We start from the raw sequence: 17,251 nt of genomic DNA, 5'->3' as shown, positions 1-17,251 counted from the left end.
CTGATAAAATATTTATTTATTGTAGATATTTATTGATTATATATACAGTATATTAGATATATATTAAAGAGACCAGAAAAACCTGCAACTATTTTATGAGTTGACTGTTTTTCTAAGTGAATAATTGAACATTTTGGGAACATTTATTCCCCTTTTTAGGGAGTAATAAGAAAATCTGTATCAATCTCATGTGCTGGTATCAAATTTTCATGCTATGATTATTGTTGCTGAGTAAGTATTATCACTATAATCATCAAACATTTCTGATAAACTATTAATGTGTGTAATGAAATTATTTCACACCATGATCGCCTCGGATTTCAAATCAAACAAACTGAGCAGTGAACTTTATTTTGCTGCGTCCTGCAAATGAACTCACATCAAACAACGCTAAAAAAAACACCAGCAGACAGTTGACTGGACATTAAATGCAGCTCTGTGTCATGTTCTTTTAGTAATTGTGAAAGAACCTTCACACTGTCAATCACTTGTACTCACTTCACCTTAAAGCTAGCTGCATGTCATTAGGTCGACTAGCTAATGTTAGCATAGCAAGTCATGGCCACAGTAGTTAGAGCTGCACATTAGGAGTGTACCCGAATACAAATACGTTATTCAGCAAAGCACAAATAGTGTTTTGGGGGTTTTAGAGTTGGACAGACAGGGAACCTGGTCCTGCTGTTGCTAAAGACAGGAGAGCTGGAAGTAGGAGGAAACAGCTAGTTTGGCTCTGTCCAAGTCACATAACCTCCTGTAAAACCACAACTCGTTGTTTAGTTTTTATACGGATTAAACAAACAAGATATAATATGTTAATTAGTGATCTTCAGAGATGCTGGTAGGCAGATTTTGTTAGCTTTGGATAGACCCAGGCTAGCTGTTTCCCCCTGTTTCCAGTCCTCATGCTAAGCTAAGCTAACCAACATGAGTGGCAGCAACCTCCTCGTCCAACTCTCTCTCTCTGATCGCTGTTATTAGTCTTTGGAGCCGTTTCTAAACAAACTAACGTGACCAAACTCTTCATAATGAAGGAACATGTCACCCAGTGCAGCCGTGTGACTCACTGATGTGTTTTTAATAGGTTCTGGACAACAACGGAGGGATAAGATATATCAGGCTTTGGATACACACACAATACTTGTTAGTAGATCAGTTCATTGTTGGTTTGGATCCAAACACATGAGACTTGTTGACAAGAAGAAAATATAGAGAATCTCCAGACAGATTCTTTAAGAAAACTGGATTTATCCTTTAACAAATAAAGAGCTGCAGATGTTTCTTCATTCAGTCTGTATTTATTTAGCAAAAGAAGTTGAAAGTCAGAGAGGAAAATAGTTGTAAGGTAACAGTTGAAGCTTGTACGAATAATTCTTTTGAACTTACATTCTGCTCTTGTAAAAGTCTGCAGTTGGACTCTTTCTTTAAAAAAAAAAATGTTGGCCAGGTTTACGCTTCTGTTGGGCAGCTTTTAGTCATTCTGGACCTGGAAACAAAAAAAAAAAAGGTTACAAGTGGAAACGTTTTAATAAGCAACACGTGGAAACGGCTTCATTAGAAAACTGTTCGCATTCAGAATCAGATCAGGAGGCATTTTGATGTGATTCCTTTTAAATCTTTGTTTCTCAGACCTGCAACAACAAACCCTGCTGACCTGATTGGAGGCGGAGCTGCTGGTGTGTGTGTGTGTGTGTGTGTGTGCATGCATGAATGTGTGTGTGTGTGTGTGTGTGCATGAGTGTGTGTGTGTGTGCTCTGGTTACCTCCCCTGAAGTTGTACACAAAATCTTGCAGCCTCCTCTGAGCCACAGCTCATAAAAGCCGAACCACAAGCTAACGTGCTGTTTACACCACACACACACACACACACACACACACACACACACACACACATACTAGACTCCCCGCTCTTTTTAATGTTATTATTTATTTTATAAAGTGTTCCATGTAAAAAGTGCAAAAATCAACTTGAAGGCCTCGTCCCTGTTAATGTAATTAGTGTGTAATTTACCTCCCTCCTGCTCACAGATGTTATTTGCCTCCTTAAATGACTTTTTTACAAACCCCAAGCAGAAACAGGTGGTGCGAGCTTTGTGTACGCTACCATTTGTTTACAGTCGCCCAACTCATTAAAGAGCTGCTTTGGCTTACAAATTACACATGTGACTCCATCAAAACAGCTGGAAAGACTTTCCACGTTCCAAGTGCTTCCCAGCACGACGACGACTGCGACGACAGCGCTCCGCCAATCGGCCCGTAGAGACGACGGAAAACGACTCCCCAAACTTCAAAGCCGGCCGCCACAATTACAGAGAAGGGCTTCACCCCGCGCTCGCCTGTCCGCCGGCTGAGGAATGGGCCTCCTGAGCCGAGCGGGACAGATGAGTTAGCAGGAAGTCCCGGCGCTGACCTCGCCGCCCCCCTCTTCCCTCCCCCCTCCCCTGCTCTCCAACCATCAGGGGTCAGAGGGCAGCGGGACACCTCCATCCATCCATCAGCGGCTGTTTACTGCCGCAGAGCTGCAGATGTGGGTGGATGGCGGGGGGGGGGGGGGCTAACACGTGCTCAGAGATACACTCCCCCTCGCTTCCACGTCACCCACGGAGGAAGTCTGACTCTAATAATGTCATCAAATGTTTCGGTCTGGTCCCAATATCTCCGCTCTATCTGTCCGTCATCATATTCATATCTGCTAATCCGCAGCTGGCAGACCGGCTCTCCTTGATTATAAAGTCAATAGTCTGAATCTTTGGCGCCACGGATTTAACAAATGGAGGTCGTTTAACGTGGCGGTGATTGTGTTTACGCCCTCAACCTAATAAACTTAGAGACCATAAAATAAAAATGTGAATGTGGCCTTTGTGATTTCTGCAATCTGCCGCCACTCCGTCTCTGATTTTTTTTGTGGTTGATTATCAACAATAACAAAATTAATTATTTCTAATTACATTTTAATTGCAGTAGTTTTATTGACAACAGTCGCATATATTTTAAAAATACAACATATCAGACTTTGCCAGGGATAGAACAGTAAAGACTTATTTCCATCGTTGTATCTGGTGTTTTCACAGATCATCAACTATTCAACAAGAGAGACAAGAGACATGAAGAAATATCACAACAAAAATCTCAAATCTCAAGAACAAGCAGTCGATAAAATGTTTTTAGGATGTAGTCGAGACAAAAGGCAACGTAGACTCACATAACGTCACATCGTAACAGCCATCAAGATGACATCGTTCTGTCTAGAAGCTGTTTTGCCTTTGACTTACAGGAGACGTATTCTGCACATTTCCACGTCTATATTTATATTCTGGAATATCTTTGCATGATTTCCAGTTAAAGGTGCAGTGTGTAGAATTTAGTCCAGAACGGACGTCATAGAAACTGAATATGATAATCATAAGTATTTTTAATTAGTGTATAATCACCTGAAAATAAGAATCATTGTGTTTTGGTTTCCTTAGAATGAGCCCTTTATATCTACATAGGGAGCGGGTCCTCTTCCATGTTGCACCGCCATGTTGCACCACCATGTTTCTACAGTAGCCCTGAACGGACAAACCAAAAACACTGGCTCTAGAGAGGACCTGTCGCATTTCTCTGGTGAGGGTGAGGGTTATTGAGTTGTTTGCAATCTCCAACCTCACCGCTAGATAACCACTAAATCCTACAGACTGGTCCTTTAAAAACTCCTTATTTATCTTCTACTGGTCCTTTATGCAGCCCCTCAGTTCAGCCGTTTTAGCTCCTGTCTCTTTAAGGCCCGCCTCCTGATGAGCCCACTCTGTTGTGATTGGTCAGCTTCAGGAAGCTTCCTATAAACTCTATGTATAAAACTATAAACTATATACATATTGTTTAACGATATGCTGTATATAACTATATAAAACCATTATTTGTTTTATGTGGACAACATGACAACCCTTTGAAGAACATTCCTGCAGCAGTCTGTAAAGTGGACATAATCCTTGCATGACATTAATACACAAAACACACATTCAGTAGATGTTCGTTAAGAATTACGGCCTCAGAGCTTAAATCAGAAGTCTCAGCAACGTCCTCAATGCACAAAGTCTCTCTAAAAGACTCTTAATGACGACATGTTGGCAGAAAAACAACTCAGCCGACACTCAACAGCTGTCATATAATTCAAAATAACCCTAAAATGACAACAAATCTCACTCAACGCATAGAAAAATGAATACTGTTGATGTGATATACACCAACAACATGAAAGAAACTAACTTTCTATTACACACAGATGTTATCTGTTATTCCTCCAATAAGAGGATTTACCAGTCGCCTTGAGTGCACAAGCAGAATATTTTCCAGTGCAGAGAAAAGAGGTTTCCAGTGTCCTTTAAGTGTAACTGCCAGAACGACTAGAGGGATTTATAGGCTCTCAATTAGCCATGACAATATCCTGTAAATACCCAAATACAATATATGAGTAACATGTGGCCAAATGTGACAATAAACCAACAATAAAAGCAGATTCCAGTTTGATTGTAGATTAGCTACAATGCCGTCGGCTCAGCAAGTGGCAGAACAGGAGCTAGACAGAAAGCTGCATGTCAGATATTTATGGTGACATTAATTTATAACATCTATGGCCAAAAATAAAACTGGGCAAAAGATAAGACGAGGAAAATAAAACATTTCAAAACTTGTTTAAACAAATAAAATGGTGGAAACATTCACTTGGCAATCTGTGGTTTCCCCTAAAGCTGTAAAGCTTTTTTTTTTATTTGACTGTGTTTGTTTGTGTTTGTGTCTATGAGAAAGAGAGACTGATAGTGTCTATGAAGGAGTTTCTTTAAGAGTCTTTTTTGTTTCTCAGGTTTTATGTGTGGCTGCATTGTTTCTTTCTTCTCTTCAAGAGCAGTGGATCAGTCGAGTCTTCAATAATATTGATTCTATAATAAATAAATGTTCTTTTCTCATTTCAAGTAACATAAGGGCTGCATTTAAAAATAAAATACATAACAGGAAGCTTAAAAAATGCACATCTTAATATAAAGTACTGAATCCACCTGCAGCTGTCGCTAGTTCAGGCGTTACTTGCTACAACAGCATGTTAGCGTGTAGTTTCATAGCTTCTGTTGATGGCAAAACTCTACATATGATTAAAGCTTCATCATCACACAAACAACTGAATCCAATTTTCACCTTTCTAGAGGATCATGTGGGGATTGAAACATCTAGCTAGTAAACAAATGCACTAGACTAATTAAGCTAGCTACCCTTATGCATGCTAGTAGCCACGTACGTTAGCTTAAGGTTCGCCGTCTGTCAGCAGCAGTTTTATTGCTTCTGAACAGAATTGGTTAATATTCACCTGAAGAAGAACGAGAACAGATGAACTGTTAGTTAAGGTTCTGCCATAATTTCAAGTAAAATAAGGGCTGCATTTAAAAATAAAACACATATCAGGGAGCTTTTGAAAGATGTGCATCTTAATATAAAGTGGATTGATCATATTGGGTTCTCAGATCGTTTAGAATCCATCTTGAATCCACCTGCAGCTGTCGGCAGTTCAGGCGAGCGTTATTTGCTGCAACAGTAGTTTTGTAGCTTGTGTTGATGACAAAACTCATATATATTATATATATGACATATGATTAAAGCTTCTTAGCTCTCTTTAGCTTGTCATCATCACACACACACAACTGAATCCACTTTTCCCCTTTATTGTTCGTGGATCGTGTGGGGATAGGAACGTCTAGCTAGTAAAAAAAGTGCACTAGACTAATTAAGCTAGCTACCCTCATGCATGCTAGTAGCCACGTATGTTAGCTTAAGGTTCGCCGTCTGTCAGCAGCAGCTTAATTGCTTCTGAACAGATATGGTTAATATTCACCTGAAGAAGAACGAGAACAGATGGACCGTTAGTTAAGGTTCTGCCATAGTTTGGTGTTTGGATCATATCCACCATCATAATATTCACACTAAATCCAATTCATAAACTTCTTCTTGTCAGTTGATTATTGTTGGTCCTAAAACCAGCCAATAGACAGACTACCACCAACAACTGGACTGGTGATTCGTGATACACTTTGGTAAATTGTTGGATACACTTGGCTCTGAATGTGGCTTTGAAGCAGTATTAGAAGTATGCATCAAGTGTGGGTTCAATGAAGTGTGTGTTGTGGGACACACCTGGTCACCTGGCAGTGTGTGAACGTGCACTTAAGTGATCAAGACTGCAAGTGTGGGTGTTGAGCGCATCCTAGTTTCTGACTGGACCAGGTCGACTTCCTCTAAAGAGTCTCTGTGAGGTTGTTTTGGTCTGAATACGATCGTTGTGTTTAGATCTGCTCAAATGAACCTTAGCAAACCAACCAGTGTGATCAAGGGCTGAAAATAAGGAGCCAAAATTAAGACAACATTGGAAGTTCTTAAGTAAGGCTGCAACTAATGATTATTTTCATTATCAATTAATCTGTTGATTGTTTTCCCGATTAATTGATAAGTTGTCATAAAATGGTGAAAATGTTGATCACAAGTCCAAGATGACGTCAAAGATATTCAGTTTACTGTCAAAGACGACTAAAGAAACCAGAAAATATTCACATTGGACAAGCTTGAATCAAAGAATTTGGATTTTTTTTTAATTAAAAATTACTCAAAACAATTAAGCAATTATCAAAATAGTTGGTGATTAATTTAATATTTGGCAACTAATCAATTAATGGAAGATCAAAGGAAGAAACTCTGATGTTGGTGAGAGATGACAATCTCATTGCAGTTGCTTGTTGTATTTGTTGGTAAAAAGCAGGTTTATCAGGAGCCTCAGGAATTTAACCTTGATTTCAGTCGCATTTCCAGATTTAGTTTCTGCCTCCAGAGAAGCATTTTTTCCTGAGGAAGGACTTTCTGAGGTACTTGATAATGTGTCTTGGACGATTTGGTCGGAAGGTGCCAAAAGCAAACTTGTTTTTAGTGGCCTAAATGGTTTCTAGAGGCAGAGTTTTAAAGACTAAAGTTTTCTGTAACTGATATTTTGAACCGAGTCTTGAACACTTTCAGGCCAAAGAAATACAAATCAGAGCTTTTTCTTTCTGTCGGGGTGTAAAAAAAAAAGTCAGAATCAGACAATTCTTTCTAATTCAGTTTTCTCTCTCTTGGATAAACAGAAACATGTGCAGAGATTTGAAGAAAAATGGTGAACGATTCAGTCCAATGAGGTCGGACAGTGTTTGGATAAAATTTAAAGGTTTTTCATGAACTAAAATCTGGGACTCTTGGATGTGACTTCCTGTGTTTCCGTCTAAAAACGTGGCCAGCAGGACTGCAGTTGTGTAATCAGACCTGAAACTTATCGTATCCGACCAGCTCTGGGTTTGGTTAAAAAATAAAGGCCTCTGTGATCAGACGTTCATTTCCCTGCAGTGTGAGGAAGGCTGTTCTGTGGCTCCCTCACCCTGCAGTGAAAACATCATCCATTACCTCTGTGACAGGCCCCCCAGGGACCCCCGGGGCCTGGCTCTCTGTGGGAGTCGCCTTTATTGACCTCTCTCACACACACACACTTACACATACATCCCAAAAAATGTCCAGCATGTGGTCACATACATCACGGAGCAGCCTTTCTTCCCTGACAGCGTAAATGAGCGTCCGTCAGATAATGAAGCGAGGCCAACCAGACAGCAGATGGAGGGAAAGCTGCAAGCTGTCGGAAAGACAAAGTCACATTTACAAAAACAAAATTTAACCTGTTAAAGCAAAAAAACCCTTAATAACTGCTCATTTTCTCTTAATCCCAGCAATAAGCTGCAACGTTTTCCTGTAATGAAACATCCTCTGATCATTTCTTTGCTTTAAAATGAATCAGTTCTACAAAAAAATTCTGTTGTGTCAGAGCCAGTGCTGACATGTCTGCAACACACACACCACTCCACTCACTAAATGAGTAATAATTACAGCCTCTTAACAGGTTTACTGGGGAACTAAACAACACCTCCCCCACATCACAACATGAACCAGTGTGTGTTTGAAGGTGTTTAACATGCATTTACAGTCTGGCACTGAAGTGTGTGTTCCAGGTTCCATTTCCAGGTGTATATTTATATTCTGGGGGCTCTACTGGAATATTTTTGCATGTTTTACAGTTTAAAAACTCCTTATTTATCTTATACTGGTCCTTTATGCAGCCCCTCAGTTCAGCCTCTGTCTGAAACAGGCCGTTTTAGCTCCTGTCTCTTTTAGGCCCGCCTCCTGAAAAACAGGGTTAGGGTTAGGGTTCGTAGCAGGATTGTGTGACGACACATGTTGGTTTCATCGGACCCAGTTAGAAGCCCAGAGTTGCAGCTTTTATATTCGGCGCCATCTTTTCCATTTTGGATCTTCCAAATAAGGAGTGCGACGTGTTGCCTTTCACGCTCTGGAAAAACACGCCCCGCTACCTCGGACCCAAGCTAACGTTAGCACAATATGTTAACCTTTGGTTAAAAGAAGGGATGCGTGATATTATTGGCACGTCATCGGTATCGGCTGATAAAAGCTCTAAAATGAAATATTGGCATCGGCGAATTCTGCCGATTATGAGGGGTCAATATGTCGCCTTCCCCTCCGCCACCTGACTGTGCTTCCCTCGACGGACTGTGTCACCCCATCAGACCCGTTGCTTCTTCCTACTTTAATCTGAATAACAAACCGGGGCTCGGTGCTCCAGTTAGATCCACATGGACTAGCCAGGGCTAGTGTTAGCCGGGAGGCTAGCTGACTGTTGGTCATGCTGTGGCTAATGCTCCGCTAGCCTCTCAGCTAACGTTAGCCTTGGTTCTCCATGTGGATCCAACTGGACTGAACTCCAGTTTTCCTGAGTTCTTCCTTCATATATTGTCTTTCTTGATCATACTTAATACAATCTATACTTGCAAGCCTAATAGTCTCCTCAGCCAGCTGGAAAAATAATAATAATAATAATATGTGCATATATCAGTATCGGCAGCGGCAATCGGCCACAATGAGTTGGAAATATTGGCATATCGGATATCGGCAAAAATCTAATATCGTGCATCCATTGTTAAAAGAGTACAGCTCAGATTTAGTGTTGCACTCCTAAAACATTTTAGGACTCATGATGGACAGTTTTTTTTTTATTAAAAAAAGGATAAAAATTGCTGCAGCAGAATCAGAGATCAACACATTCTTCTTCTTCCTTGTCAAAATCTTGTGCCTACATTACCCATGATGCACCCTATGATTAGATCTCATTAAGATATTCACACAACCCAATCGGTTATTTTTAAATCTATGTATGCATTACAGTGGTTTCCAACTACAGTGTGGATGTAGGTCTGTTGGTGTATTCAGGACATTGAGGACTAAGACAGGCAGCTCGAGCCGGGAGCTGCGAGCTGCGAGGTGGTCGGAGCCGCCACTCCCTGCTAACAGGATTATAATTTTATAATGAGCAGGTGGCTCCAGATTAAAACCTCGAGTGGAAACTCTGAAATTAGACTTGGAGGTGGAGCAGCATGTGGTTTTACTGTGGTGAAGGAAGATCCTGCGGTTTCATACATTTAACTCGTTGCTCATGCTGCTACCAAGGTTTTTATGTGACTCGATGAGCAGTACATCAGAGGTCAGAGGTCACTGTGCTTTAAGATGATGTTGGATGTCGGTGTGTTACGCTTGTAAAATGTTTTCTTTTCTCTTTGCCTCGTCTTGTTTCTATAAAATCATCTGCGTTGTGTTGTGGAACAATTAAAGCGCCTCCCTGGAGAAAATCTTCTACTTTTGAGGCTGAAAATTGCGATGAAGCAACTTCCATGATTATCGCTCTTTGTGGCAAATTAGATGCAGTTTAGGCCAATTACCTGCTATCAGATCACAGGGAAAACACAGCACTCTTGGCAGAGAGATGAGCGAGTTGGAGAAAAGAAAACATCAAAGACTCTCCCTCCTCGTTTTCCACCGCAGAGAGGGATGTGGTGGATCTTCTGGCGTTGGCCCGAGGCTGTGTGATTGGTTACCGTGTGGCGGTGAATTCTTAAATAGCAGGAGGTGGAGTAACCTTCCTGCTTCATATGTATTTCTCCTTGTCCTCGATGTCCTACTTCTTTATGCTAATTTCTTCTGTGTTTCTGTCTTTCACACGTTGGCTCAGCTGAAAGGAAACAACCTTGAGGGTTATTTTTCTTTTTTTTACACATGTACCGACTGTGGTTTCAATTAGTCAAATAAGCCTGTCATCACATACAGGAACAGTAAAGGAGGAAGTATTTAAAGCCTTTACTGAAGTTAAAGTATCAAAACCACAAATAAATAATATTGTGTCACGAGTAAAATTTTAGATTTTGCAAGTTTTGGCACATTGGCACAGGTTGAGTCACTTTAAATAATATTTATTATATTTACATCTAAATCTGAAAAACATACCAGCTGGAACCCATTTGTATTTTCTTCCTGAACCTCTCTTACTTGTTTCCATCAGGTTTGCTCCTGCAAATGTTCACAGTTAGATTCAGTAAACCGTCTTCACTGCACCGACTTGTCCTGAATTGTTCGTTTTAAACGGATGAGTTTGTTCTGCTCAGTGAAGAGCTGTGTGTGTGTGTGTGTGATTGTGAGATTTGATCATTTGCACAGTCGACGCCCCTTAAATTACAATACAAGATGACCTGTTCTGCTTCAAACCGCAGAGCTTTACAAATTAAGCAATGTCAGTTTTATTAGGAGCAAAAGAAGAGAAAGAAATTATTACAACAGCTGTCAAAGGTGTGTCATCATAAAACTGTACTGTGACAGGAATGAAGAAACAACAGTTTCACATGAAGTTGGATGGCGAGAAACACCTTGTCTAATCTGAGTCAGACTGTCAGATTGTTTACTGAGTAAGTGATGAATCGTAGAGCTACGAAGTAAATAGAAGAAAGGAAATGAAACCAGAGACAAGTCATCCATCTGCAGCTCGGATGTTTTGAAAATGCAGCCACGGAGCTGAATCATCAAGAAAAAAGACTCCTTTTGTTGTTTTCCTCCCTAAACTTTATTCAAAACCTGCACTTACAAAATGTCATTTAATGTTGTTTTCTGATTGGTTGGTTTGTAGTCGTGGGTCGAAATTGGTTTTAAATTTCTGACTGTCAGACTTTTGGTGGTCGGTGGACGAGTCTCACAGTGAGATCGAGGACACAAAGATTTCACCACTTTTCTCTCATGATTGTCTCAGACAAAACAAAATCAGATCTGAGGAGGATGTTCACCTGGACCTGCATAGAAGATTACTCTTACATCACTTTTTTTTTTTTACTTGGTGACACATTTAAAATTCTTGTATACTTCTTACAGGCTTTTCAGACATATGTAATATTACCGACTTCATCTACAATATCTGTTAACATTAATATTCCTTTTTCCATTTATGGAATATTTAGCACCTAGGAAGAGGACAGAGAGAAAATTATATTAAAGAGGATTTTAATATAATTTTTGTTCTCTCTCAGGCTGCATCACTGATAGATTTTAAAAAGTATTTTTCACTGTTACTGATCAGTTTCATCATTAATCGTTATTAGAGACTAATTCTGCAGCCTGTTGACAGTCTGACTGTGTATAATCGTTGAATGACAGGACATTGGCTGTTACTTTCATTTAAAGGTATAATATATAATTATTCCACATTAAAATGTCTAAAAACAACTAGACCTATGTTATATATTTTGTTGAGTTGTGTTCTTACATTATCCCAAATGTTTCCAACAAGTTTCAAACCCAGAGAAATCTGTCATTTAATCAAAGTAACGATTTCATTTGGTCGCCTGTCAATGGCGTCATACCTCCTCTACCAAAGAGTAAACACGCACAAGATGCATACGGCGGCGCTGTGTTTGTCCGCTACAATGGCGTCTACCAAAGAGTAACTTACACACATACAAGATAATACATCGGCGTTGTGGTTGTTCCACACAAACTGTTATAAATGGACTTTTTAGTTTTAAGCCACATTTTCATGATAAATTTAGGTGGTTTTTAACTATATCTTTTAGCCGGAAGAAGGATTTTAGTCATTGGACGTCTGGATCTTAAGTTATCAGAGAAATAAACTGGACAAACGTTAGCAGCAGCTCGGCTAACAGCCCCTCCAGGAAGTCCGGTGGTCACCAAACATCGTCGGAGAAACACTGATTTTTTTTAGGTGAAACAGCTTTATGCAGTGTTTTTACCTGTAATCTCCAGGTCCGTTTGTTCTGGAGAGGAGGAGACCTGAATGATGAACACTGGAGTAATCCTATCCCGGTGAAGCTGGTTATTTAACAACAAAGACAACAACTCCCATGATCCCTTGCTGCTTCACACCGTCATCACACTCCGTCTTTTGTTATTGTTTTGATTTAGACCCCTAGCGGCTGAAATTACATATTGTGCGTTTAATTCCTATTAGCTGACATGCTGTTTGCTGTATATTCATATATTCAACAGGCATGAATGAAAATTGAAAATGCTCAGATTATAATTGTGTTGCTTGAGGGTCACACTGCAAGGGGGAAATCCTTTTAATAGACTGATCTGATATGAAGAAGAATCTCCTCAGGGCCTTAAAATTGTCTCTTTTATAGTGTTAAATTAAATCAGATTTATTACAGTGATGTTAAAAGGCAAAACAAGACATGCATCTCTCTCTCTCTCTCTCTCTATGTGCAGGTTTTATTGTGCTGCTGTGGTTTTTATATTAATCTGCAGCATTCAGTTCAGACTTGAAACTAATTTTGAAATGTTTCAGGTTTGACTTCGCCGTCCTGACTTGTATGTAAAAGTGACTCAGGCTGTTATTCAGGCATGTCCAATTGCCTTCAGATTAACGTGAAGGGAGTGCGTGCCTGAAAGGGGCTTAAGAGTGTGGAAAAATATGGCAAACGATTAGTACGACAGGCCTGGACCACTTGTCTTTTTTTGTTCAAACCTAAAAGAAAATGTAAATGAGAGAGGCGAATGTGACAAGCCCTCGTTAATCACTAGTACGTGCCGCTGTAGAACAGACCTGGTCCTACGGCTGGTTCTCGCATGAGAAATGTCTGAAATGTAGCCGGAAATGTCAAAAAGGTTCCCAAAATGGAAAGTAAAGTACCAGAACTCTTGGAACAGGACTGTGCTTCACTTATTCTCACTGTTCTGCAGTTATTTTTTAATAGTTTGGTGGCAGCAGACAGACCTTCTTCTTCTTCTTCTTCTCCAAACTTCCAACCTTGAACCATGTGTTCTGTGTTTGGGATGTTCTGCCTGATCTCTCCACAGTTAAATGAGTCTGAACTTTAGCAGCGCTGCATGTTACCTCAGTGTGAAAATAGCTCCTGAAAGTGCTGTTATCTGGGTCAGGGACAGGCAGCAACGTGCCGCGGAGGATCTGCAGCAGCTGGTTTCAGTCAACAGATGAAGCAACTCTCACTCACTGTCAGCTGTTGCAGTGAAACATTATTTATTGTTCTCAGGGCTGCATAACCTTTCATGAACTTTTCTCTGCTGCACATTCCCATACTGTTTATTTAAAGCTAATCTCCGATGCCAACTTCTAGATCTCTTTTTCAAATTTATATTAATGTTAAACCCTGAAATAACATGTTAGCAAACAGTTGCTCATTTCCACATCCGTTATAATTCATGTGGAGTCATGTTTCTGTCCACCTGGTGAATGTAAGTCCAATATTCACTCTCTTTTAGCTCTGTTTTTACTCTCTACCAGCTCCTGAGGGAAATATCTGGCTCTTTAGCTGCTAAATGCTCCACTATGTTCACCAGCTAGCCTACAGCTAACTGTGTCTGCTTGCCGTTTGGTGCTAAGCAGGTAGTGTACAGTGGCTTTTTCTCTGAAAACAGCTGCCTGCTGCGTCCCAAAATGACGCTATGAGAGCTCTGAGAGTGAACCAGAACAGTAAAGTTGCAGCTGGACAGATAAACAATGAGCTGAAACTCACTATAAAGCTCCGTAAAGCCGATGGGAGCTGCAGAGACGCTGATAATTCTCTGTAGGTTCATCACAACGAGCCATGACCAACACATTACACACTGACAGCTCAGACATCATTATTATTATTATAAACATATTAATTACAGCTGCTTTAAACTTGGCGTAATTTCTTGCTTGAATCCATGAACACCTGCAGAGGCCCTTTGAGAAACCAGACGAATGGTTCAATGCTCCAAAAACTCTAAAATTGTTCTAAAATGGACTTTTCGTCACTTCAGAGGACATTACATTGACTTACATTCATTTCCTAGAGACTTACAATAATCATACCCTCACCTTTACTGTACCTGAGACAAAGTCTTCACCCTTAAACCTGCACATTATTGTTTCACGTGTTTAGTTTTAATACATCACATTTGTTTTAAGTAATACTTTTTCTCCTTGTCACATTCCTGAGCCAGTTTGTGACTTTTGGGGGCTCGTCCTGGGTATCTAAAACTGTTTTTTAAGGTTAACTCTTAGTGTGACTGACTGTGTTACTGACCAGTTTGGTTTGTGACCCTCACAATTTGTGAGTCTATAGCATTGTGGTTAAGGCTACGCAAGGTTTTTGTTCTTTTGTTTAATGTGGTTACTTTGTGTGGAGTTTGTTTTGGTGAATGTTGGAAAGGAGCCGCATTTGTCCCCCAATTTGTTTAGAGCCATGAATCCCCCTTTTACAGGCTGAAATTGATCTCAGCAGGAGACCAAACAGTTTGTTTTCCCTTTAGTGTGACAAAGTCTCGAGAGCATTTCCCTGATTCTCTGAGTCACCAGTTTTCTTGTTGCTTTCTGGTATCTGTATTTAGACTAGGGTTTAGACCAGAGGTGGAAAGTAACTAAGTACACTTACTCAAGTACTGTACTTAAATACAATTTTGAGGTACTTTACTTGATTATTTCCATGTGATGCTACTTTCTACATTTCAGAGGGAAATATTGTACTTTCTACTCCACTACATTTATTTGACAGCTTTAGTTACTTTTCAGATGAAGATTTGACACAATGGATAATATAACAAGCTTTTAAAATACAACACATTGTTAAAGATGAAACCAGTGGTTTCCAACCTTTTTGTCTTTTGACGTCTTACAAAAAGCAGTGTGTAGTCGGGGTCACATTTCACATGTCTATGAGTTGTTAACAGCTCCACCAAATAGTGATTTTTCCCTCTAAACTTCTCACATGCTTTCATTTCAATAAATGTTCAAATGATCCAATATTTCAGCAAAAATCAAAGATTAGAGAAAAAGTCGGAAAACTGAAAACAGATTTGTGTATCAGAACTTTGTTTTTTCTTCTTTCCTGTAAAAATACAAAAATACAAAAAGAGCCAACATACAATGATTCACACACACATCCATAAACATCAACAGAATGCAAACTGTACACACACATACACACACATATGAAAGTATCATATACAGTCTCACATAAACACGCAGACTCTTGGGATCAAGCTGCAGCCTCAGGCTTGTTCTGATCCTCCACTGTTAGAGAAACAAGCCTGAACGACCCCAAACACACACACACACACACACACACATACACAGTCTAATTAAGAGGGCTCTCTCTCCACTTGGCTTCCCTCTCTAATTGGCTCACCACTTCTTCTCTCCATTAATTATGCTCCATTTCATATTCCCTTAATGAGTCTAGCCCCGCCTCCCTTCTTTAACGCTAATTAGCAGCTGCTTTAAGGCTCACACCGACCACGACGACAACAACAACAACAACAAGAGGAAATGACCTTGTGATGTGTTTGCTGTTGTGTGTTAACCTGCCGGTGTTTTGTCCCTCTGCAGCACCCGTACCCGTCGGAGGAGCAGAAGAAGCAGCTGGCGCAGGACACCGGCCTCACCATCCTGCAGGTCAACAACTGGTGAGTCGGTGGTGATGATGATGACGACACACTCTTGTTGTGTTTAGGACCGCTCCCCACCCCCACCCCCCACCCCCACCACCTCCTCCAGGCAACCTGAGGCTAATGATTTGAATGATTAATTCCTTTGGGGTTGCCCTGTCTCCAAATATCCCCCAACTACAGTTGCAGAGGGGAGGAGGCGGTTAATTGGGGAGTTAATTGGAGCCTGGAGGGCGGAGGTGGGGAGGTGGGGAAGTAGAGACCTGTAGGATGTTTCCTGGTGTGTGTCCTGTTTACTGATACAGAAATGGAAACCTCAGCACATTTCATTGTTGGGATCTAACAGTAAACCACATCGTTGCTGCTCTGTTTTAGTTTCCAACATTCACAGAACTGAACTGATGTTTTAGCAGATATGAGCTTTCAAAGTATGCATTTAAGTTCTGTGGCACTCAAGGAACTTTTCTAAAAGGTTTTTAGGAACTTAATCTTCAATTCAAGCACAGAAAACTTTTCAGGTTGGACTTCTCAGTGAGCTGGGGATTATTGTAGTGAAGGAAGCTTGATGTTTGCAGACACTTAGCTAGTTAGCATTAGCTGTCAGGCAGGTAGAGGTGCATCATACAGACGACTCTCCATGTCTCTTAAACTCATCTCATAGACGAAGATGTTAAATTCACTATGAACCAAAATTTGGGAGAGAACCGGAGTCACGACAGTCCTGTTAAAATCGGCGGGAACACATATAGTGTAAATATGAACGTCACAGTTTATGACATTTTTTGGTGAGTTTTTTTGGAGCGTGTAGTTGTGAACGTTGCTAACTTGTCAAACAGACTCAGCCTCAGACTGCTATAAACCATTCTATCAACCCTCTTTGGTGGTGCGTTCAATGACACACTGTCTTGTAAGACTTGTAAGCTTTTGGAGCATTATAACACAAGCTGGAAGACAGTCAGTGACCAAACATGGGCATCGTCATACGAGTAATTTGATTAAAGGGGACTTATTCTGCTTTTTGTGGTTTTTCTGTTATTTATATCCTGTTCTGATGTCTGATGTTGAATGTGGTCAAAGTTCCACAATGTGAAGTGAAACTATGTAGAAATAGCTGCCTGCAAGTCAAAACTCAGGGCTTCAGCCAGCACTGAACGCTTTCTACCCTACTGACGAGCTGACATCGACACATCGCAGACGCCCATAAACAGCCGCCCGTTCTGCAGCCTTGGTTGCTAAGGCTGTTGCTAAGGTGTTTCCATGTGTTGTTCACTCTCATATTTCTGATCTTGTGGCTCCGACATGTACGGATGGATCTGAGAAGTTGACGTTTCAGTTAAAGATCTAGAAAAAGTAGTGCGATCCTGCTACTATAGTTTGCTTCATGGTTTGTCGACCTCCAGCGAGCATCACAGCGATCTTTGACTGATTTTTTTTA

At 40.5% G+C, this 17,251-nt stretch overlaps 1 protein-coding gene across 2 annotated transcripts in view; it reads left to right on the top strand.

The window, feature by feature from the left end:
- Nucleotides 1–17,251, top strand: part of LOC121883574 (homeobox protein Meis1-like) — a 64,623-nt gene that overhangs the window by 28,794 nt on the left and 18,578 nt on the right. For both annotated transcript variants that reach the window (XR_006092242.1, XM_042391899.1), the window contains exon 9: nucleotides 15,758–15,834. Coding sequence is in view for 1 of the 2 variants with exons in the window: in XM_042391899.1 (XP_042247833.1) it covers nucleotides 15,758–15,834 (77 nt within the window). In the remaining variant the exon portion in view is untranslated. The remainder of the gene's footprint in view (nucleotides 1–15,757; nucleotides 15,835–17,251) is intronic.

This window comes from Thunnus maccoyii, chromosome 2 (assembly GCF_910596095.1).
Source record: "Thunnus maccoyii chromosome 2, fThuMac1.1, whole genome shotgun sequence".
NCBI lineage: Eukaryota > Metazoa > Chordata > Actinopteri > Scombriformes > Scombridae > Thunnus > Thunnus maccoyii.
Note: the sequence above shows the minus strand (reverse complement) of the source record. Positions and strands in the feature narration are given on the sequence as shown.